Below are 25,177 nucleotides of genomic sequence, written 5' to 3' on the forward strand. Positions count from 1 at the left end.
AGAGGCGGCGGGCGGAGCGTGGGGGACGGTCAGAGGCGGAGCGTGGGGGACGGTCAGAGGCGGCGGGCGGAGCGTGGGGGACGGCCAGAGGCGGAGGGCGGAGCGTGGGGGCGGCCAGAGGCGGCGGGCGGAGCGTGGGGGCGGCCAGAGGCGGCGGGCGGAGCGTGGGGGACGGCCAGAGGCGGAGGGCGGAGCGTGGGGGCGGCCAGAGGCGGCGGCGGAGCGTGGGGGACGGCCAGAGGCGGAGCGTGGGGGACGGCCAGAGGCGGAGCGTGGGGGACGGTCAGAGGCGGAGCGTGGGGGACGGTCAGAGGCGGCGGGCGGAGCGTGGGGGACGGCCAGAGGCGGCGGGCGGAGCGTGGGGGACGGCCAGAGGCGGCGGGCGGAGCGTGGGGGACGGCCAGAGGCGGCGGGCGGAGCGTGGGGGCGGCCAGAGGCGGCGGGCGGAGCGTGGGGGATGGCCAGAGGCGGAGGGCGGAGCGTGGGGGACGGCCAGAGGCGGCGGGCGGAGCGTGGGGGACGGTCAGAGGCGGCGGGCGGAGCGTGGGGGACGGTCAGAGGAGGCGGGCGGAGCGTGGGGGACGGTCAGAGGCGGCGGGCGGAGCGTGGGGACGGCCAGAGGCGGAGGGCGGAGCGTGGGGACGGCCAGAGGCGGCGGGCGGAGCGTGGGGGACGGCCAGAGGCGGAGGGCGGAGCGTGGGGGCGGCCAGAGGCGGCGGGCGGAGCGTGGGGGACGGTCAGAGGCGGAGCGTGGGGGACGGTCAGAGGCGGCGGGCGGAGCGTGGGGGACGGCCAGAGGCGGAGGGCGGAGCGTGGGGGCGGCCAGAGGCGGCGGGCGGAGCGTGGGGGCGGCCAGAGGCGGCGGGCGGAGCGTGGGGGACGGCCAGAGGCGGAGGGCGGAGCGTGGGGGCGGCCAGAGGCGGCGGGCGGAGCGTGGGGGACGGCCAGAGGCGGAGCGTGGGGGACGGTCAGAGGCGGAGCGTGGGGGACGGTCAGAGGCGGCGGGCGGAGCGTGGGGGACGGCCAGAGGCGGAGGGCGGAGCGTGGGGGCGGCCAGAGGCGGCGGGCGGAGCGTGGGGGCGGCCAGAGGCGGCGGGCGGAGCGTGGGGGATGGCCAGAGGCGGAGGGCGGAGCGTGGGGGACGGCCAGAGGCGGCGAGCGGAGCGTGGGGGCGGCCAGAGGCGGCGGGTGGAGCGTGGGGGACGGCCAGAGGCGGCGGGCGGAGCGTGGGGGACGGCCAGAGGCGGAGGGTGGGGGATGGTCAGAGGCGGCAGGCGGAGCGTGGGGACGGTCAGAGGCGGAGGGCGGAGCGTGGGGGCGGCCAGAGGCGGCGGGCGGAGCGTGGGGGACGGTCAGAGGCGGCGGGCGGAGCGTGGGGGACGGTCAGAGGCGGCGGGCGGAGCGTGGGGACGGTCAGAGGCGGCGGGCGGAGCGTGGGGGACGGTCAGAGGCGGCGGGTGGAGCGTGGGGACGGTCAGAGGCGGCGGGCGGAGCGTGGGGACGGTCAGAGGCGGCGGGCGGAGCGTGGGGGACGGTCAGAGGCGGTGGGTGGAGCGTGGGGGACGGTCAGAGGCGGCGGGCGGAGCGTGGGGGACGGTCAGAGGCGGCGGGCGGAGCGTGGGGGACGGTCAGAGGCGGCGGGCGGAGCGTGGGGGACGGTCAGAGGCGGCGGGCGGAGCGTGGGGGACGGTCAGAGGCGGTGGGCGGAGCGTGGGGACGGTCAGAGGCGGCGGGCGGAGCGTGGGGGACGGTCAGAGGCGGCGGGCGGAGCGTGGGGGACGGTCAGAGGCGGCGGGCGGAGCGTGGGGGACGGTCAGAGGCGGCGGGCGGAGCGTGGGGGACGGTCAGAGGCGGCGGGCGGAGCGTGGGGACGGCCAGAGGCGGCGGGCGGAGCGTGGGGGACGGCCAGAGGCGGCGGGCGGAGCGTGGGGGACGGTCAGAGGCGGCGGGCGGAGCGTGGGGGACGGTCAGAGGCGGCGGGCGGAGCGTGGGGGACGGTCAGAGGCGGCGGGCGGAGCGTGGGAATTGTACATCCCTGCAGTCCTGAGAACACGTGGGGGGAAGGGAAGGCGCCGTGGTGCTCATGGCTCCTCCATACCTGGTTCTCCTCCAGCGTCAGATCTCTGCCTTGGCTCTGGCTCTCCTCCTCCCATCCGCTCCTCGAACTCCTGCCTGGCCTTCTCCACAGCCTGCATCTCCTTCTCCAGCTCATCCCATGTCCCCCTTACGCTTCTTGTATTGCTTCTGAGCGTTCTGAAGGGACTTTTTAGCGGCTTCCCAACTTCTTGATCTTGTGGGACGTGTTCTCCTTGGCTTTGATGTATTGCGGGCGCTTCTGATTCAGCTCAGCGTCCTTCTCCCTATAGAAAGGACAGAAATAAAAGAAGATGCATTAACCACTTCCAGTCCGGACACTTTCACCCCCCCTTCCAGTTCGGACACTTTCACCCCCCTCCCCCCCAGGCCAATTTTCAGCTTTCAGCGCTATCACACTTTGAATGACCATTGCGCGGTCGTGCGACACTGTACAAGTGTGAATTTTTTTTTAACCTTTTTTTTTGAGACAGATACAACTTTATTTTGGTGGTATTTATTCACCTCGGGGATTTTAATTTTTTTGCTATATAAATGAAAAAGTTTAAAAATTTAAAAAAAAGAAAAAAAAAAAAAAAAAAAAGTGTTTTTCGTATAAAATTTTGCAAATAAATAATCTTTCTTCATAACTCTTGGCCAAAATGTATTCATCTCTTTTTAGTAAAAAAAAAAAAAAAACACGAATTAGTTTATGAACAAAAATTATAATTTTTCACATTTTTTTATTAAATTTTATTTTTTTTTACATACTGTCACCCTAGCAGTGTGGGGTCACCATGGTGACACTGTACTACTTGTGGGGGGTGATGAAGATTTTTTTTTTTTCTTTTTTTACACCGATTGCTGTTACACCCATAAAGGCTGTAAGAGGAATCATTTCTCCTTCTCTCCGGCTGCATTCCTGCAGCCATTGAGAAATACTGTGTGAGCTGTGATTGGTCACAGCTTGTCACATGGTACGAGGCTGTTGTGAATAGCCCTGTACCATGTGACCTCTGTGATCATTCACAGATTTCACACGTAGTAAGCAATGATGTCAGAAGTGACATCTTGTTTACTACTCTTCATGTGATCACTGATTGGCCAATCACAGAGGTCCTGTACAGCAATCTCCGGACACAGCGAGCACTGGATCACGGTGCCGCGCGCTCCCAGGGAGCGCGCACAGGCTAAAACGGCGAGCGCCATTTATGAACGGCAACCCGCCCCTGCACTGCCACCGTCCGGTCGTTTATATACACGGGCCGGACAGGAAGTGATTAGAAATACAGTAAATTTGAAAAAATATTTTTCATATATTTTTTGCAATAAAAACGCATTTCAACATAATATATTATATTGAAATATATTGAATACGGCCAAAATTTTAGTATTTCAAATATATTTTTCTTCCATGTGGGCGGTGCCAGAGGTCAGAGTGGTTGAGAAGGCTTAAGGATTTTTTTTTTTTTTAATGCATGAAGATGCATAGGATCCTCGGCTCTCCCAGGTTTCTCACTCCTCATTGGCCGAGACACAGCTACTAACGGTGGTGATCGGCGACTTATAGTGGGACAGCGGTAGTGCGGCGGGCAAACTGACAGTAACTATGACCGACGCCCAGAAATGCTGGATCACGCACAAGTACGTGATCCAGCGCAGCGGAGGCCCCCGCCGTAAAAAAAAAAAGTCGGTGGGCGGGGCACAAGTAGTTCTAACAATGGCAGGATCGACTTACTTGATCTCCTTCTCGATGGATTGCTGCTCCCTCATCATTTTGCCCAGCTCCTTCTTCTTGTCCTTCAGCTCCTCCTCGATCTTGTCCATGTGCTTCTTGTCCTTATCGATCTCCTTGTTCTTCGATCCCAGCTCTTTGTTCAGCTTCTCGATCTCGGACTCGTTGTGGTAGAGCTTGAACAGCTGCAGCTGGATCTGGGCTCGGGCCACCTCGTCCTTCAGCCGCTGGTAACGCTCGGCCTGCGGAGAGAGCGGCGGGGTGAGACAACGCTTTGTTCATGTGGCCCTCGCACCCCTCCTGCAGCTATGGCAACCCCCTCATCTCTGCTCCCATGTCTTAGAGGAGGACAGAACTCCTCCGACAGATCCTGAGCTTCTCTGTGCAGCTGCAGTACCTCCCACATCTCTGCTGCCACCATGGCTTAGAGGAGGACAGAACTTCTCCCACAGATCCTGCACTTCTCTGTGCAGCTGCAGCACCTCCCACATCTGCTGCCATGTATTAGAGGAGGACAGAACTCCTCCGACAGATCCTGAGCTTCTCTGTGCAGCTGCAGTACCTCACTCATCTCTGCTGCCACCATGTCTTAGCAATCGGTAGCAGAGAGGACCGAACTCCTTCTACAGATCCTGTACCTCTCTGTGCAGCTGAAGCACCTCCCACATCTCTGCTCCCACAGAGGACAGAACTTCTCCGACAGATCCTGTGCCTCTCTGTGCCACTGCAGCACCCCCCCTCATCTCTGCTCCCATGTCTTAGAGGAGGACAGAACTCCTCCTACAGATCCTGTACCTCTCTGTGCAGTTGCAGCACCCCCCTCATCTCTGCTCCCATGTCTTAGAGAAGGACGGAACTCCTCCTACAGATCCTGTGCCTCTCTGTGCCGCTGCAGCACCCCCCCTCATCTCTGCTCCCATGTCTTAGAGAAGGACGGAACTCCTCCTACAGATCCTGTACCTCTCTGTGCAGTTGCAGCACCCCCCTCATCTCTGCTCCCATGTCTTAGAGAAGGACGGAACTCCTCCAACAGATCCTGAGCTTCTCTGTGCCGCTGCAGCACCCCCCTCATCTCTGCTCCCATGTCTTAGCAATCGGTAGCAGAGAGGACCGAACTCCTTCTACTTATTCCTGCACTTCTCTGTGCAGCTGCAGCACCTCCCTCATCTCTGCTCCCATGTATTAGAGGAGAACAGAACTCCTTCAACAGATCCTGCACTTCTCTGTGCAGCTGCAACACCTCCCACATCTCTGCTGCTCCCATGTGTTAGAGGAGGACAGAACTCCTCCGACAGATCCTGAGCTTCTCTGTGCAGCTGCAGCACCCCCCTCATCTCTGCTCCTATGTATTAGAGGAGGACAGAACGCCTCCGACAGATGCTGTGCCTCTCTGTGCAGCTGCAGCACCTCCCACATCTGCTGCCATGTATTAGAGGACAGAACTCCTCCGACAGATCCTGTGCCTCTCTGTGCAGATGCAGAACCTCCCTCATCTCTGCTGCTAGCTACCAGGTTCTAACAGTCACAGCAGAGAGGAGGACAGAACTCCTCCCCACCAGATCCTGCGCTTCTCCATGCAGAGGCTTGTCTCTGCCCCCTCCACCCCAGGTCTCAGCAGTCAGGAGCAGAGAGGAGGACAGTATTCCTCCTACAGATCCTGTGCCTTTCTGTGCAGCTGCAGCAACCCCTCATCTCTGCTGCCACCATGTCTTAGCAGTCACAGCAGAGAGGACAGAACTCCTCCCCACCAGATCCTGCGCTTCTCCATGCAGAGGCTTATCTCTGACCCCCCCATCTCAGCAGTTGGCAGCAGAGAGGAGGACAGAACTCCTCCGCCAGATCCTGTACCTCTCTGTGCAGCTGCAGCACCCCCCTCATCTCTGCTATGTATTAGAGGACAGGACTCATCCGACAGATCCTGTGCCTCTCTGTGCCGCTGCTGCAGCACCCCCCCTCATCTCTGCTCCCATGTATTAGAGGACAGAACTCCTCCGCCAGATCCTGTACCTCTCTGTGCAGCTGCAGCATCCCTCTCACCTCTGCTCCCACCATGTCTTAGAGGACGACAGAATTTCTCCCACAGATCCTGTGCCTCTCTGTGCAGCTGCAGCATCCCCCTCATCTCTGCTGCCCCCATGTCTTAGAGGAGGACAGAACTCCTCCTACAGATCCTGTACCTCTCTATGCAGCATCCCCCTCACCTCTGCTCCCATGTCTTACAAGAGGACAGAACTCCTCCGCCAGATCCCGTGCCTCTCTGTGCAGCTGCAGCACCTCCCTCATCTCTGCTTCCACCATGTATTAGCAGTCACAGCAGAGAGGAGGTCAGGACTCCTCCACACCAGATCCTGCACTTCTCCATGCAGAGTCTTGTCTCCCCCCCCCAGGTCTCAGCAGTTGGCAGCAGAGAGGAGGACAGAACTCCTCCACCAGATCCCATGCCTCTCTGTGCAGCTGCAGCATCCCCCTGGTCTCAGCAATCAGCAAACGCCAGCCCTCCTCCGGTCCTTCTCCAGACCCTGCACTTTCGTTTTCCCAGCTCAAGCGAAGGGGGAGTACATTGTGATGTAAGGGAGGGCGGGGGGACTCCTGACGGTAGGGGGAGGTGGGGGGTGCTCTGGACATCCAGATACACCCGGCCCCTTTGGGCAGTCCTGTCCCGGGATTGGCTGCCATAGATTAACTCGTTCTAAAACAGCGCGACACCGACCTCCTCCTTCTCCTGCTTGGCCTCCTTCCTCTCGGCTGCGATATTTTTCTTGCGGTGATAGTTGAACTGCGTGTCCTCCTCCGCCTTCACCATCTCCTTCTTACACTTGTCGTAGTCCGACGCCAACTCCCCCGACCTGCTGATCTCCTCGAACAACGCCGTCCGCTCCTTCGGATTCTTCATGGCGATCGATTCTACCGCCCCCTACAGGAAAACAGAATGACGACGCACATTTGTGTCACACGCTGCGGAAAGTTTTACCCCCCTTCAGCGCCAGGACATTTTTTTTTTTTTGCTATTCAGCACTGCGCTACTTTAACCACTTCCCGTCCGTCCCATGTACATAAACGGCCAGACGGGAAATCTGTGAATGATCACAGAGGTCACATGGTACAGGGCCATTCACGACAGCCTTGTACCATGTGACAAGCTGTGACCAATCACAGCTCACACAGTAGTTCTCAATGGCTGCAGGAATGCAGACAGAGAGAAGGAGAAATGATTGCTTTTACAGCCTTTATGAGTGTAAAATCAATCAGTGTTAAAAAAAAAAAAAAAAAAAAAAATCTTCATCACCCCCCCAAGTAGTACAGCGTCACCATGGTATGTAAAAAAAAACAAAAAAAAAAAAACCAAACAAATATTATAAAAAGATGAAAAATGTTAAAAAAAAAAAAAACAAAGGCTATCATTTCTCCTTTTTTTTTTTTTTTTTACATTTTTATTTTCTTTTTATCTTTTTATTATTATCATTTGTTTTTTTTTTTTGTTTTTGTTTTTTTGTTTTTTTACACTGACTGTTTCAACATCCATAAAGGCTGTAAAAGCTATCAGTGTAAAAAAAATAAAAAAATTAAATAAATCTTCATCACCCCCGACAAGTATTACAGCTTCACTATGTGATAAAACCCAAAAACATAAAAAAAAAAAAAAGTAAACATTTTTTTTTTAACATATTGTCACCCTAGCAGTACAGGGTCACCATGTGGGGGGTGATAAAGATTTTTTTTATTTATCTTTTTAGTAAAAATTAGTTTATAACCAAAAATTATAATGTTTGATTATAAACTAATTTTTACTAAAAAGGTAGATTAAAAAAAAAATCTTATCACTATGGTGACACTGCACTGCTATGGGTGACAATGTGTAAAAAAAACAAAAAAAAAAGCAAAACAAATATTATAAAAAGATGAAAAATGTTAAAAAAAAACAAAGGCTATCATTTCTCCTTTTTTTTTTTTTTTTACATTTTTATTCATCTTTTTATTATCATTTGTTTTTTTTTTTTGTTTTTTTTTTTTGTTTTTTTACACTGACTGTTTTTACATCCATAAAGGCTGTAAAAGCTATCAGTGTAAAAAAAATAAAAAAATAAAAAAATTAAATAAATCTTCATCACCACCGACAAGTATTACAGCTTCACTATGTGATAAAACCCAAAAACATAAAAAAAAAAAAAAAAAAAGAGATAAAAAAATAAGTCAAAAATGTTTTTTACAAATTATAATTTTTGGTTATAAACTAAATTTGTACTAAAAAAATAGATAATAAAAAATCTTATCACTATGGTGACACTGTACTGCTAGGGTGACAATATGTAAAAAAAATAAATAAATAAATAAAATAAAAATAAAAATGTCAACAATTTGTTTTTAAATGATAATTTTTGGTTATAAACCAATTTTTACTAAAAAGATAGATAAAAAAAAAAAAAATCATCACCCCCCATAGGTAGTACAGTGTCACTATGGTATGTAAAAAAAAACAAAAAAAAAAAAACAAATATAAAAAGATAAATAAAAATGTAAAAAAAAAAAAAAAATTAAATAAATCTCCCCCAACAAGTAGTACAGCTTCACTATGTGAAAAAACCCAAAAACAAAAAAAAAGTAAACATTTTTTTTTAACATATTGTCACCCTAGCAGTACAGTGTCACCATGTGGGGGGTGATAAAGATTTTTTTAATCTATCTTTTGAGTAAAAATTAGTTTATAACCAAAAATTATAATGTTTGATTATAAACTAATTTTTACTAAAAAGATAGATTAAAAAAAAAATCTTATCACTATGGTGACACTGCACTGCTATGGGTGACAATGTGTAAAAAAAAACAAAAAAAAAAAAGCAAAACAAATATTATAAAAAGATGAAAAATGTTAAAAAAAAAACAAAGGCTATCATTTCTCCTTTTTTTTTTTTTTTTTTACATTTTTATTCATCTTTTTATTATTATCATTTGTTTTTTTTTTTTGTTTTTTTACACTGACTTTTTTTACATCCATAAAGGCTGTAAAAGCTATCAGTGTAAAAAAAATAAAAAAATAAAAAAATTAAATAAATCTTCATCACCACCGACAAGTATTACAGCTTCACTATGTGATAAAACCCAAAAACATAAAAAAAAAAAAAAAAAAAAGTAAACATTTTTTTTTAACATATTGTCACCCTAGCAGTACAGGGTCACCATGTGGGGGGTGATAAAGCTTTTTTTTTCTATCTTTTTAGTAAAAATTAGTTTATGACCAAAAATTATAATTTTTGATTATAAACTAATTTTTACTAAAAAGATAGATTAAAAAAAAAATCTTATCACTATGGTGACACTGCACTGCTATGGGTGACAATGTGTAAAAACAAAAAAAAAAATGAGATAAAAAAATAAAAGTCAAAAATGTTTTTTACAAATTATAATTTTTGGTTATAAACTAATTTGTACTAAAAAAATAGATAATAAAAAATCTTATCACTATGGTGACACTGTACTGCTAGGGTGACAATATGTAAAAAAAAATAAATAAAATAAAAATAAAAATGTCAACAATTTGTTTTTAAATTATAATTTTTGGTTATAAACCAATTTTTACTAAAAAGATAGATAAAAAAAAAAAAATTATCACCCCCCATAGGTAGTACAGTGTCACCATGGTATGTAAAAAAAAACAAAAAAAAAAAACAAATATAAAAAGATAAATAAAAATGTAAAAAAAAAAAAAAAAAATTAAATAAATCTCCCCCGACAAGTAGTACAGCTTCACTATGTGAAAAAACCCAAAAACAAAAAAAAAGTAAACATTTTTTTTTAACATATTGTCACCCTAGCAGTACAGGGTCACCATGTGGGGGGTGATAAAGATTTTTTTTTTCTATCTATCTTTTTAGTAAAAATTAGTTTATAACCAAAAATTATAATTTTTGATTATAAACTAATTTTTACTAAAAAGATAGATTAAAAAAAAAATCTTATCACTATGGTGACACTGCACTGCTATGGGTGACAATGTGTAAAAAAAACAAAAAAAAAAGCAAAACAAATATTATAAAAAGATGAAAAATGTTAAAAAAAAACAAAGGCTATCATTTCTCCTTTTTTTTTTTACATTTTTATTAATCTTTTTATTATTATCATTTGTTTTTTTTTTTTGTTTTTTTACACTGACTGTTTCAACATCCATAAAGGCTGTAAAAGCTGTCAGTGTAAAAAAAAAAAAAAAAATTAAATAAATCTTCATCACCCCCGACAAGTATTACAGCTTCACTATGTGATAAAACCCAAAAACATAAAAAAAAAAAAAAAAAAAGTAAACATTTTTTTTTAACATATTGTCACCCTAGCAGTACAGGGTCACCATGTGGGGGGTGATAAAGCTTTTTTTTTTCTATCTATCTTTTTAGTAAAAATTAGTTTATGACCAAAAATTATAATTTTTGATTATAAACTAATTTTTACTAAAAAGATAGATTAAAAAAAAAAATCTTATCACTATGGTGACACTGCACTGCTATGGGTGACAATGTGTAAAAACAAAAAAAAAAAAAAAATGAGATAAAAAAATAAAAGTCAAAAATGTTTTTTACAAATTATAATTTTTGGTTATAAACTAATTTGTACTAAAAAAATAGATAATAAAAAATCTTATCACTATGGTGACACTGTACTGCTAGGGTGACAATATGTAAAAAAAATAAATAAATAAAATAAAAATAAAAATGTCAACAATTTGTTTTTAAATTATAATTTTTGGTTATAAACCAATTTTTACTAAAAAGAAAAATTAAAAAAAAAAATCATCACCCCCCCATAGGTAGTACAGTGTCACCATGGTATGTAAAAAAAAACAAAAAAAAAAAAAAAACAAATATAAAAAGATAAATAAAAATGTAAAAAAAAAAAAAAAATTAAATAAATCTCTCCCGACAAGTAGTACAGCTTCACTATGTGAAAAAACCCCAAAACAAAAAAAAAGTAAACTTTTTTTTAACATATTGTCACCCTAGCAGTACAGGGTCACCATGTGGGGGGTGATAAAGATTTTTTTTCCTATCTATCTTTTTAGTAAAAATTAGTTTATAACCAAAAATTATAATGTTTGATTATAAACTAATTTTTACTAAAAAGATAGATTAAAAAAAAAATCTTATCACTATGGTGACACTGCACTGCTATGGGTGACAATGTGTAAAAAAAAACAAAAAAAAAAAAAAACAAATAAGATAAAAAAATTAAAATGTCAAAAATGTTTTTTTACAAATTATAATTTTTGGTTATAAACTAATTTGTACTAAAAAGATATATAAAAAAATCTTATCACTATGGTGACACTGTACTGCTAGGGTGAGAATATGTAAAAAAAAAAAAAAATAAATCAAAATGTAAACAATTTTGTTTTCAATTATAATTTTTGGTTATAAACCAATTTTTACTAAAAAGATAGATAAAAAAAAAATCTTATCACTATGGTGACACTGTACTGCTAGGGTGAGAATATGTAAAAAAAAAAATAAAAAAAATATAAAATAAAAATGTAAACAATTTTTTTTAAAATAATCATTTTTGGTTATAAACTAATTTTTACTAAAAAGATAGATAAAAAAAAAATCTGATGACTATGGTGACACTGTACTGCTAGAGTGACAATATGTAAAAAAAAAAAATAAAAATGTAAACAATTTGTTTTTTAAATTATAATTTTTGGTTATAAACCAATTTTTACTAAAAAGATAGATTAAAAAAAAATCTTATCACTATGACGACACTGTACTGCTAGGGTGACAATATGTACAAAAAAAAACAAAACAAATAAAAGAAAATAAAAAAATTTTTTTTTAAATTATAATTTTTGGCTATAAACTAATTTTTACTAAAAAGATAGATAAAAAAAAAAAATTCACCCCCACAAGCAGTAGTGTCACTATGGTGCTAATAAAAAGCACTGACACTGTACTAATGGCACTGGGCAGGAAGGGGTTAACATGAGGGGTGATCAAAGGGTCAACTGTGTGCCGTTTTACTAAGCATGCTGCTTTGTATGGCTGTGCAGAGCCATACAAAGCAGCATGTTGGTGCTGACAGGGGAGAGATCATTATTGTTACATGCAGACCTCTCCCCTGTCGGTGTCCCTCTGCCATCGCCGGGTGCCGGCGGGGAATCTCCGGTGTCATAGGTGTCCTGCGCCTCCCTTCCCATTCAATCAGGAACACAGCCGAGTTGGTGGCGGCACCGAACATTTCGGACCGATTTTCCTTCCCCCCTACGTCCGATCGTGAGAGCCGAGCGGGACCGTCTCTGTATGTAACCAACGTACCTGGAACACCAAGAAGTTCCGGGCCTTAATCAGGATCCCCAACTTCTCCAACTCGTCGCTGTACTCCGCCAGCTGCACCACCTTGCTGTTGATTCTGTACTCAGAAGATCCGCCTGAGAGAAGGAAGACAAAGCCGTCAGGGAACGGGAAAAACACGCAAAACGCTGCGACCGCGGCTTCCTGCAGCACCGAGGGGTCCAGAGGGGGGCGTGTACAGGGGGGAAGGTTAACCATCTCACCTCTCATACCTGTACTCCCCCCCCCGAATGGAGCCGAACATCCCCCCCCCATGGAGCAGAATAGCCCCCACATTTCTGCTATGGACCAGTTTATTCGGTAGTAACTCTGTCATTGAAGTGGAACTAACCCCTCCCCCGAGCACCACCCACCAATCTGCAACTTCATTCATTTCAGGTATTTATATATCGCCATCAATGTACTCCGCGCTTTACATATATATTGTACATTCACATCAGGCCCCGCCCCTGAGGAGCGTACAATCTAAGGTCCCTAACTCACATTCATACATACACATACTAGGGCCAATATAGACAGGAGCCAATTCACCTACTAGCATGTCTTTAGAGTGTGGGAGGAAACCGGAGTACCCGGAGGAAACACACAGGCACAGGGAGAACATACAAACTCCAGGCAGGTGGTGCCGTGGTTGGGATTCGAACCGAAGACCCGAGTACTGCCAGGTGGAAGTGCTAACCACTTAGCCACTGTGCTGTCCTAACTTCATTTCATTCATTAATATATAAAGCAAACTCCCCCTCCATCCACGTCTCCATCCATCCATCCATCCACTTCTCCATTCAATTAATCCATCTACGTCTCCATTCATTCATATCTCCATCCACATCACCATTCATTCACGTCTCCAGTCATTCCTCCATCCAATGTCTCCATTCATCCATCCACAGCGCCATTCATTCATCCATCCACGTCTCCACTCATCCATCCACGTCTCCACTCATCCATCCATGTCTCCAGTCATCCATCCACAGCTCCATCCATGTCTCCATTCATTCATCCATCCACAGCTCCATTCATTCATCCATCCACAGCTCCATTCATCCATCCACAGCTCCATTCATTCATTCATCCATCCATCCACGTCTCCATTCATCCATCCACAGCTCCATTCATCCATCCATCCACGTCTCCATTCATCCATCCACAGCTCCATTCATTCATCTATCCATGTCTCCATTCATTCATCCACAGCTCCATTCATTCATCCATCCATTTCTCCATTCAATTAATCCATCTACGTCTCCATTCATCCATCCACATCACCATTCATTCACGTCTCCAGTCATTCCTCCATCCAATGTCTCCATTCATCCATCCACAGCGCCATTCATTCATCCATCCACGTCTCCAGTCATCCATCCACAGCTCCATCCATGTCTCCATTCATTCATCCATCCACAGCTCCATTCATCCATCCATCCACATCTCCATTCATCCATCCACAGCTCCATTCATTCATTCATCCATCCATCCATCCACGTCTCCATTCATCCATCCACAGCTCCATCCATCCACGTCTCCATTCATCCATCCACAGCTCCATTCATTCATCCATCCATCGTCTCCATTCATTCATCCATCCACGTCTCCAGTCATCCATCCATCCATGTCTCCATTCATCCATCCACAGCTCCATTCATTCCTCCATCCATGTCTCCATTCATCCATCCACAGCTCCATTCATTCATCCATCCACGTCTCCACTCATCCATCCACAGCTCCATCCATGTCTTCATTCATCCATCCACAGCTCCATTCATCCATCCATCCACAGCTCCATTCATTCATTCATCCATCCATCCACAGCTCCATTCATCCATCCACAGCTCCATTCATTCATCCATCCATCCACAGCTCCATTCATCCATCCATCCACGTCTCCATTCATCCATCCACAGCTCCATTCATTCATCTATCCATGTCTCCATTCATTCATCCACAGCTCCATTCATTCATCCATCCATTCATTCATCTACGTCTCCATCCATCCACTTCTCCATTCAATTAATCCATCTACGTCTCCAGTCATTCCTCCATCCAATGTCTCCATTCATCCATCCACAGCGCCATTCATTCATCCATCCACGTCTCCAGTCATCCATCCACAGCTCCATCCATGTCTCCATTCATTCATCCATCCACAGCTCCATTCATCCATCCACATCTCCATTCATCCATAGCTCCATTCATTCATTCATCCATCCATCCATCCACGTCTCCATTCATCCATCCACAGCTCCATCCATCCACGTCTCCATTCATCCATCCACAGCTCCATTCATTCATCCATCCATCGTCTCCATTCATCCATCCATCCATCCACGTCTCCAGTCATCCACGTCTCAGTGTTGCATGACCGCACAATCGCCATTCAAAGTGTGATAATGCTGAAAGCTGGCCTGGGCAGGAAGGGGGTGAAAGCGCCCCGACTAGATCGGAGGATCGCGGTGCCGCGCGGTCCCAGGGAGCGCCCACAAGCAGGGAGGACGTTTATAAACGGTCACCCACCCCTGCACTGCTCCCGCCCAGCCGTTTATGTACATGGGCCGGACAGGAAGTGGTTAATTACCGCATGCATTCAACCATTTCCTCCCGTGAATCGGGTTTTTACGCCCGTCCACGCGAATTCACCGAGCGTTTTGCTGCAAACACAGAACGGGACAGCGAACCGACAGCGTCAGGGTCGCGTGTGAATGAGGGAATCCCCCCCCCCCCCCTTACCGATGATATGTCTGGAGAAGACCTTCTCCCCCCCGCTGTCCTCCTCATACACCATGCTGACAAAGGCGCGGTTGGCGGCGGGCTTCCCCACCGGCGCTCCGTGGATCAGATCCCGCAGGGTCTTCACTCTCAGGTTACTCGTCTTCTCCCCCAGCACAAAGCTGATGGCGTCCATGAGATTGGACTTTCCTGTTGAAAGAAAAAGGAAAAAAAAATATGTTATTGTCCGCACGCTGGATTAGCCCACATCATCCGAGGGCCGACGTTGTTGGTCGGGCATTTGTTCGCATGCATAGAGAAGCACAGAGACCCAGTGATGACATCACACAGCAAAGTCGCTCAGGTCAACTTCAATGATTTTCGAATTACCATAGAAGCTCCCAAATCTCTGACATCATCAATGCGAACGCCCGTCCACACCGGACCCAAACCTTCTGCCGCCAGACCCAATTTTTTTTTAAATTTTTAATAAATGATAAAATCCACATTCTTGGATTGAATATTTTTTCAGTTCAATGCAGTCGGACGGGCACCGACGCGACCCCCAGAGGCCGGACGGGCACCGACGCGACCCCCAGAGGCCGGACGGGCACCGACGCGACCCCCAGAGGCCGGACGGGCACCGACGCGACCCCCAGAGGCCGGACGGGCACCGACGCGGCCCCCAGAGGCCGGACGGGCCCCCAGAGGCCGGACGGGCACCGACGCGACCCCCAGAGGCCGGACGGGCACCGACGCGGCCCCCAGAGGCCGGACGGGCACCCAGAGGCCAGAAAAGCTCACATGTGGCCCCCAGAGGCCGGACGGGCACCGACGCGGCCCCCAGAGGCCGGACGGGCACCGACGCGGCCCCCAGAGGCCGGACGGGCACCGACGCGGCCCCCAGAGGCCGGACGGGCACCGACGCGGCCCCCAGAGGCCGGACGGGCACCGACGCGGCCCCCAGAGGCCGGACGGGCACCGACGCGGCCCCTTGAGGCCGGACGGGCCCCCAGAGGCCGGACGGGCACCGACGCGGCCCCCAGAGGCCGGACGGGCACCGACGCGGCCCCCAGAGGCCGGACGGGCACCCAGAGGCCAGAAAAGCTCACACGTGGCCCCCAGAGGCCGGAAGGGCCCCCACGCAGCCCTCTGTAGATGGTGGACCCCTCCTCCAGTGAATTGTGGATGTCACCCCCCCTCTGTATACACTGCACACGGCGGAGTTCTGTCCTCTCACCGGAGCCATTGGGGCCGATGATGGCGGTGAAGCGGCGGAAGGGTCCTATGATCTGCCGCCCTTTGTACGACTTGAAGTTCTCGATCTCTATCAGCTTCAGGAAACCCATGGCGGCCCCTCAGAACCCTCCGACCGGACACAGGCCCAGGATACCGCCAATTCCCCGACACCTGACGTCACTCCCAGTGCGCCCCAACACGTCATCAATCCGCATCAAAAACAAAGGGGCGGGGAGGAGAGGGCGTGGGCCTGGCAAGCTCTGCTTCCGTACAGTGGGCGTGGCGTGGCTGAGCGATCCCGTTGTACGTGTGTGGAGAGATCGGAGGAGAGATCGATCAGCGGATTCCGAATCTGGAGCCCCTCCCCCCAGGTGATGGGACCTTCCTATAGTCAGGATATATTGGGCCCCAATGGTCAGAAATGGTCATTTCCTGAGTTGTTTTTTATTATCAAAAGAAAAAAACTGACCGGGGGGAGGAGCCACAGGGAGCCTGGTAGACCCCGCCCCCTCCATAAAGAGGACCAGTCACCTGCAGGATGACGTCACATAGTGGGATGGTCACACAGTTATGCAGACAAACAGAAAAAGGGTTAAATGTGTAAAAAAGAGAATAAAAAAATAGAAAGCGTGTTCAGGGGGGGCGGGGCCCCGGGTGGGAACGCCTCCATTGGGGTGTAAGGACACGCCCGCCTCTAGAGGACAGCCACAGAACATGATGAGGCCAATGAGATAGGATAATGAATGGATGGAGGAATGAATGGATGGAGGTGGAGTCAGAGGGGTGGAGGAATGAATGGATGGAGGTGGATGAATGAAGATGGATGCAGAGAAATGGATAGAGGTGAATGAAGGTGGAGGGATGAGTAGATGGAGGCAGAAAATGGAGATGGAGGAATGAATGAAGTTAAAGGGATGAATGATGAGAGGCATAGGAATGGAGATGGAAGAGTGAAGGAGGAGAAATGAATGGAGGCAGAGGAATGAATAATGGTGGAGGGATGAATGAATGGAGGTGGAGGAATAAATGAATGAATATGGAGGCAGAGCAATGGATGGATGTGGAGGAATGAATGATGAGAGGTGTAGGAATGCAGATGGATGAATGAATGAATGAATGAATATGGAGGGATGATTGGATAGAAGCAGAGGAATGAATGAACAGAGGTGGAGGGATTAATTAGTGGAGGAATGAATGAACATGATGGCAGAGGAATGAATGGAGGCATGGAGATGGAAGGATGAATGAACAGAGATGGAAGGATGAATGAACAGAGATGGAAGGATGAATGAACAGAGATGGAGGGATGAATGAACAGAGATGGAGGGATGAATGAATGAAGGTGGAGGAAATAATTAAGGTGGAGGGATAAATGAACAGAAGTGGATGAATGAAAGCGCAGGATGGGATGAATGAATGGAGGGGGAGGGAATGAAGAGAGGTGGCTGATAGTGACGGATACAGAGGATGACGATTCTTTACATCTGACAGTGAGAGCTCTGATGGGGGAACCAACATTCTGCGCTGTGTTTCCTGAACACCATTACAGGGCGCACCTTCCTGTGAGCTCAGCCTGTGCAGTGTGTATGGGGGGGGGGATGGGACGAGTCCAGCAATGGGGACCAATGTGTGATCTGTGACAGAGCGACCCTGGAGGTAATTGTACCGAATGTCAGACCCCCGATCTGTCCTCGTGTGCAGGACTGCGTGTATTATGTGTGCAGGACCACCGAGACCGCCATCACCGCCCAATACACCGCCATATGCAGGGTTATTGTCATAGATCATCAGCATTATTATTATTATTTCTATTTTTTATATTTTATTATTACAATATTACTGTTATTATTATTATCTTTATTACTTTCAATTGTTATCATTAATATTTTATTTTTTATTATTGTATTATTTTTATTTGTATTATTCATATATACTATTATCATTTACATTTTATTTAATTTTTTTTAATCATTATTTATATAATTAATATTATTACGATTTGTTTTATTATTTATATTATTATCATTATTTATAATTAATAATCTCTTTATTTAATTCTTTTTTATTGTTATAATTTTTTTAGCATTATTATGTTATTATATTAAAATTGTTATTTATTGTTACTGCTTTTATTATATGATTAATAATAATATCATTATTTACATTTGTAATATCTTTTTTACATTTTATTATTTAAAATATTATTATTAACAAAATCATCATCATCATTATTATCTTTATTATTGTTATTCTCATTTTTTTATTAGTATTATTCTTATATATATTAGTATTATTAGCGTTGATTATTTTATTCTTTTTAGCATTTTATTTATTATTATTTACTGTATATAATTATATGTGATTTTTTTTTTAATTTTATCAATATTTTGAATGAATCATAACAATATCATCATCATTCTTATTATCTTTATTATTTTTTATTATTGTCATCATTATTGTTTTTTTTTTTTTATGGTTGAACTAGATGAACTTTCATCTTTTTTTCAGCCAGGCTAACTATGTTCATGTTATTATTGTCATTATTATCATTATGATTAGATTTTTTTATTATTATTAACGCCATTATTATTTATATTATCATTATTTATAATATTAATATTTTTTATTTTTTTTATTATTTTTATCATCATTATATAATATGTATTATCAGCATCACCTTTGGAAAATATAGGGTACCAAAGTTTGTCACCAATTCCCAGGCGCACGCCATTTTAAGGTTTGACATAGTTACATAGACTATGTTTATGTTATTATTGTCGTCGTCATTATTGTAATTGGGATTCTGTTTTTATTATTATTATTAACGCCATTATTATTTATGTTATCATTATTTATAATATTATTTTTATATTTTTTTAATTTTTTAATATCATTATTATTATTGGTAGCATTTTTTTATTTTTATTAAATCATTGTTATCATTCTTTATAATATTATTTTTATTTTTTTATTATTATTATTATTATTGGTATCAGTATTTTATTTTTATTATTATTATCATTATATAATATGTATTATCTGCATCACCTATGGAAAATATTTTTATATTCATTATATTTGTTATTATTGCCATCATTATTATAATTAGGATTATTTTTTTTATTATTATTAACTCCGTTATTATTTGTTATCCTTCTTTATAATATTATTTTTATTTTTTTATTATTATTATTATCAGTATTTTATTTTTATTATAATTATTATCATTATATAATATGTATTATCAGAATCACCTATGGAAAATATTTTTATATTCATTATGTTTATGTTATTATTGCCGTCATTAATATAATTAGGATTAGTTTTTTTATTATTATTAACTCCGTTATTATTTGTTATCATTCTTTATAATATTTTTATTTTTTTTATTATTATTATTATTTTTATTGGTATCAGTATTTTATTTTTATAATTATTGTCATTATATAAAATGTATTATCAGCATCACCTATGGAAAATATTTTTATATTCATTATGTTTATGTTGTTATTGTCGTCATTATTATCATTATGATTATTTTTTTTAATTATTATTAATGCCATTATTATTTATATTATCATTATTTATAATATTATTATTATTATTATTATTATTATTGGTATCATTATTTTATTTTTATTATAAATATTATCATAATATGTATTATCAGCATCACCTATGGAAAATATAGGGTACCGAAGTTTGTCATAATTCATGGGCGCACGCCATTTTAAGGTTTGACATGTTGGGTACTTTTTTTTTTTTTTTTATTTGGAGCACCCTCATCTTCTTTTTTTTTTTTTTTTCTTTTTTTTTTTTTTTTATCCCCCAAAAAATATATTGCGTTTGTGTGCTCTTAAAATAACTTTAGCCGCAGCGTATTATTTTCTTGAAATTTAGTTTTTCAGAAACCCTTGTGTAATATCATGCGACATAAAAAAAAGAAAACGTTTTTGGAACTACCACTATTTTATTCTCCAGGGTGTCCGCTTTTGGAAAATATATCATGTTTGGGGGTTTTAAGTAATCTTCAGGCCTTAAATTATTTCTTTTAAACATGGGTGCAAATAAATGCAACATCAGCCCTGGCAGTGAAAGGGTTAAAGGGATAAACCCAGGAAATGGGCATTTATTGCAGAGATGTACCTTTTTTATTTTTTTAATCCTGATCTAATATTCATTTTTTTTAAATTCTGATCTAAAATTCATTTTTTTTTAAAAATCCTGATTTAAAATGTATTTATTTATTTTTTTAATCCTGATCTAATATTCATTTTTTTTCATCCTGATCTAAAATTCTTTTTTTTTTAAATCCTGATTTAAAATTTATTTATTTAATCCTGATCTTATATTCATTTTTTTAAATTCTGAATTAAAATGTATTTATTTATTTAATCCTGATCTAATATTCATTTTTTTTTAATCCTGATCTAAAATTCATTTTTTTTAAATCCTGATTTAAAATTTATTTTTTTAATCCTGATCTAATATTCTTTTTTTTTTTTATTTAACCCTGATCTAAAATTATTTTGTTTTTTAAATTCTGATTTAAAATGTATTTATTTATTTAATCCTGATCTAATCATTTTTTTTATCCTGATCTAAAATTATTATTTTTTTAAATCCTGATTTAAAATGTATTTATTTAATCCTGATCTAATATTATTTTTTTTTAATCCTAATCTAAAATTCATTTTTTTTAAATCCTGATTTAAAATTTATTTTTTTAATCCTGATCTAATATTCTTTTTTTTTTTTATTTAACCCTGATCTAAAATTATTTTGTTTTTTAAATTCTGATTTAAAATGTATTTATTTATTTAATCCTGATCTAATCATTTTTTTTATCCTGATCTAAAATTATTATTTTTTTAAATCCTGATTTAAAATGTATTTATTTAATCCTGATCTAATATTAATTTTTTTTAATCCTAATCTAAAATTCATTTTTTTTAAATCCTGATTTAAAATTTATTTATTTGTTTATTTAATCCTGATCTAATATTTATTTTTTTTTTAATCCTGATCTAAAATTTATTTATTTGTTTATTTAATCCTGATCTAATATTCATTTTTTTCTTAATCCTGATCTAAAATTCATTTTTTTTTAATCCTGATCTAAAATTTATTTATTTGTTTATTTAATCCTGATCTAAAATGTATTTATTTATTTTTTTAAATCCTGATCTAATTTTAATTTTTACAATTTTTTTTTTATCTTTCAGCATTGAACCCGGAAGCAAAAATGGACGGACTGACGTCCTGCCTGAACGACATGCTGGACAGCATGAAGGCGGCGCAAGCCAAGCTGGACAGCGACCCTTTTTCCATGGGAGACTTCCTGGAGAAGTCCGGCGTCACCGGCGACCCTCCGACGTTCGTCCGCGGGAAGAAGCAGTACGCGTGCGACTTGTGCGGTCGTTCCTTCTCCGACCCCTCCAACCTGAGGCGCCACAAACACATCCACGCGGACCTGAGGCCCTACGGTTGTGAGGAGTGCGGCGGCCGCTTCCGGCAGAAGTCCCAGCTGGACCGCCACCGCTTGGTGCACACGGGGGAGCGACCCTTCCAGTGCCCCCACTGCATGAAGGGGTTCCGCGACTCCACCGAGCTGAGGGTCCACCTTCGGGTCCACACGGGAGAGCGACCTTACAGCTGCCCGGTGTGCGGGAAGAGCTTCTCCCGCATTTGTTACATGAAGCGCCACCAGGAGAAGCACGGAGAGTTGCTGGTCCTACGGAAACCCGAGAAGAGACGTCTCGTCGTGGCCGCCAATGAAAATAACGACCTGGCCGGGGCCTACCAGTGTTCCTACTGTAGCGACTGGTTCTTGACCAAGAAGGACCTTGAAGACCACCGCCCCGTTCACCTGAAGCTTGGACCTTCCGGCCAAAAACTCTACGAGTGCGCCGAGTGCAAGAAGTGCTTCAACAACTCCTCCAACCTGAGGAAGCACGCCGTCATCCACACCGGCCTCAAGCCCTTCACCTGCCACCTGTGCAACCAAAGCTTCCGGCAAGCCACCCACCTCCAGCGCCACCGCTTGGTCCACACGGGTGAAAAGCCCTTCAAATGCTCCATCTGCCTCAAGGGTTTCCGAGACGCCAGCGAGCTGCTGAAGCACCGGCGCGTTCACAAGGGGGACCCACCCTACCCGTGCCGCCTTTTCCAGAAGAGCTTCAATGCCAAGCTGGGCCGGGCCCGGCGCGCCGAGGAAGGGTTGGGCTCGGGGGAACGCCTTTGGTCCAACGTTGAGGAGCTTCCTTCGAAACGCTTGGAGATGCCTTCAAAGAAACGTCAAGTTGAGGAACCGGAAGAAGGCCTGGAGGTCCTCAAGTGCAGCCTTTGCTCCAGGACTTTCACCCGCGTCTCCAGCCTCCACAGACATTACCTGATGCACACGGGCTACCGGCCCTTCAGCTGCCACACCTGCAGCAAGGCTTTCCAGGAAATGGGCCACCTCGATCGGCACAGGCAGGTTCACGGGTACGACTGTGCCGCTTTGCACGTGTCGGGAGATCTTCTCCGACGCCAGGAGGGACGTACGAAGGGGAAATCGTTCAGCCGCTCGAAGTGCGGTACGACTTACTCGCAGATTCGTTACCTGGAGTCCCACCAGAAGATCCACGAGCAAGAGATACCGAGTGACGTCAACGAAGGCAACTCGATTGAAGTGGTTTTGGTCTAACAGAACTTACGTAGGCCGTACACGGGTCGAATTCCGAAATTTGGAAAATAGGAAATACAATGGCGCCACCATTTGATCGACCGAGCCTGTGACTTCACCTCCATGTGGCGCCACCATTTGACCGACCAAGTCTTTGACTTCACCTCCATGTGGCGCCACCATTTGACCGACCGAGCCTTTGACTTCACCTCCATGTGGCGCCACCATTTGACCGACAGAGCCTTTGACTTCACCTCCATGTTGCTACGGAAGAGAGTCTTCGTGGCCACGAATTTACGTTCATGCGTTTCGCAATCCAATGGCGCCACCATTTGACCGACCGAGCCTTCACCTCCATGTGGTGCCACCATTTGACCGACCGAGCCTTCACCTCCATGTTGCTACGGAAGAGAGTTTTCGTGGCCAAGAATTTTTGTTCGTGCGTTTCGCAATCCAATGGTACCACCATTTGAGCGACCGAGCCTATGACTTCACCTTCATGTGGTGCCACCATTTGACCGACCGAGCCTTTACCTTCACCTCTTGTGGCACCACCATTTGACCGACCGAGCCTTTGACTTCACCTCCATGTGGCGCCACCATTTGACCGACCGAGCCTTCACCTCCATGTGGTGCAACCATTTGACCGACCAAGCCTTCACCTCCATGTGGTGCAACCATTTGACCGACCAAGCCTTCACCTCCATGTGGCGCCACCATTTGACCGACCGAGCATTTACCTTCACCACATGTGGCCACAGAAGAGAATTTTCGTGCTCAAGAATTTTCGTTCGTGCGTGTCGCAATGCAATGGCGCCACCATTTGACCAATCGAGCCTTTGACTTCACCTCTTGTGGCTACAGAAAAGAATTTTCGTGGCCAAGAATTTTTCCCAGCTCATTTTTTTTTTTCAGTGACATTTCTCGGACTGTTCTCCAATCCTGGATTTAGAAATTCGTTCGTTTTTAAAAAAAAAAAAATTCCAGCATCCCCGATCGCTCAAATTCAGTGACCACTCGAAAAATCGTCCGTTGCTGTGGTGAAAGAAAATTCTTAGAAAAGGTTCTCGATAAAGGAAAATGCTTTCGGAATTCGACCCGTGTGTGTGTCCGGCTTTACTTGATTGACTTATTAGATCGACTTTGCAGATTTTGGAGACCATGGAGAAGTCGACCAGAAGCCACGTAAAGTGTGACGGTGTCGTGTCCTTCAGATCTAGAATTGGTCTGATGTGCAAATTTTGAAAATAAAGTTGAGGGTCCGACTCCTCCCACCTCCTGTGTCAGATTGTTGGCTGTCAGGGCTGCCATTGGATGGTATGAGGTTCTGTACGGACTACCTGACTAGGGGGGGGGGGAGGGGGGAGCCTTGAACACCCAGAGGGCCATAGTGAGGCAGCATGCTGAGGTGAATTGTGGGCGTGGCAGTGGAAAGGCATAGAACTTGAGCCTACATACAGAGTGCAGGGGTCAGGAGTATGTAACGTACAAAGTGCAGGGGACAGGGGGATGTAACGTACAGAGTGCAGGGGACAGGGGGATGTAACGTACAAAGTGCAGGGGACAGGGGGATGTAACGTACAGAGTGCAGGGGACAGGGGGATGTAACGTACAAAGTGCAGGGGACAGGGGGATGTAACGTACAGAGTGCAGGGGACGGGGGGTGTAACGTACAGAGTGCAGGGGACAGGGGGATGTAACGTACAAAGTGCAGGGGACAGGGGGATGTAACGTACAGAGTGCAGGGGACAGGGGGGTGTAACGTACAGAGTGCAGGGGTCTGGAGTATGTAACGTACAGAGTGCAGGGGACAGGGGGATGTAACGTTCAGAGTGCAGGGGTCAGGAGTATGTAACGTACAAAGTGCAGGGGACAGGGGGATGTAACGTACAGAGTGCAGGGGACAGGGGGATGTAACGTACAGAGTGCAGGGGACAGGGGGATGTAACGTTCAGAGTGCAGGGGTCAGGAGTATGTAACGTAAAAAGTGCAGGGGACAGGGGGATGTAACGTGCAGGGGACAGGGGGGTGTAACGTACAGAGTGCAGGGGACAGGGGGATGTAACGTTCAGAGTGCAGGGGTCAGGAGTATGTAACGTACAAAGTGCAGGGGACAGGGGGATGTAACGTTCAGAGTGCAGGGGTCAGGAGTATGTAACGTACAAAGTGCAGGGGACAGGGGGGTGTAACGTACAGAGCGCAGGGGACAGGGGGGTGTAACGTACAGAGTGCAGGGGAAAGGGGGATGTAACGTACAGAGTGCAGGGGACAGGAGTATGTAACGTACAGAGTGCAGGGGACAGGAGTATGTAACGTACAGAGTGCAGGGGACAGGAGTATGTAACGTACAGAGTGCAGGGGACGGGGGATGTAACGTACAGAGTGCAGGGGACAGGGGGATGTAACGTACAGAGTGCAGGGGACAGGAGT

The 25,177-nt window shown here is 44.8% G+C and overlaps 2 protein-coding genes across 3 annotated transcripts; one reads left to right on the forward strand and one right to left on the reverse strand.

Annotated features, from left to right (window-relative positions):
• Positions 1–2,266: 2,266 nt before the first annotated feature.
• LOC149432829 (structural maintenance of chromosomes protein 1A-like) lies at positions 2,267–16,254 on the reverse strand. The gene is made up of 6 exons (XM_089664891.1): positions 16,082–16,254; positions 14,863–15,051; positions 12,103–12,215; positions 6,519–6,722; positions 3,812–4,050; positions 2,267–2,360 (listed from the first exon to the last, which is right to left on the reverse strand). The coding sequence occupies exons 1-6, from the start codon at positions 16,188–16,190 to the stop codon at positions 2,267–2,269; spliced, it is 948 nt and encodes a 315-aa protein (XP_089521017.1). The 5' UTR covers positions 16,191–16,254.
• Positions 16,255–16,353: 99 nt separating this feature from the next.
• On the forward strand, positions 16,354–24,021 carry LOC149432830 (uncharacterized). 2 transcript variants are annotated; one of them, XM_089664889.1, is made up of 2 exons: positions 16,354–16,451; positions 21,306–24,021. In XM_089664889.1, the coding sequence occupies exon 2, from the start codon at positions 21,326–21,328 to the stop codon at positions 22,766–22,768; it is 1,443 nt and encodes a 480-aa protein (XP_089521015.1). In that variant the 5' UTR covers positions 16,354–16,451; positions 21,306–21,325; the 3' UTR covers positions 22,769–24,021. The 2 variants fall into 2 exon arrangements, with proteins under 2 accessions (XP_089521015.1, XP_089521014.1); XM_089664888.1 differs by lacking the exon at positions 16,354–16,451 and adding an exon at positions 16,826–17,736.
• The last annotated feature ends 1,156 nt before the right edge of the window (positions 24,022–25,177 follow it).

The sequence above is a fragment of the Staurois parvus genome, unplaced genomic scaffold (genome assembly GCF_062004578.1).
Source record: "Staurois parvus isolate SC_StPar_1 unplaced genomic scaffold, SC_StPar_1.0 ptg002090l, whole genome shotgun sequence".
NCBI lineage: Eukaryota > Metazoa > Chordata > Amphibia > Anura > Ranidae > Staurois > Staurois parvus.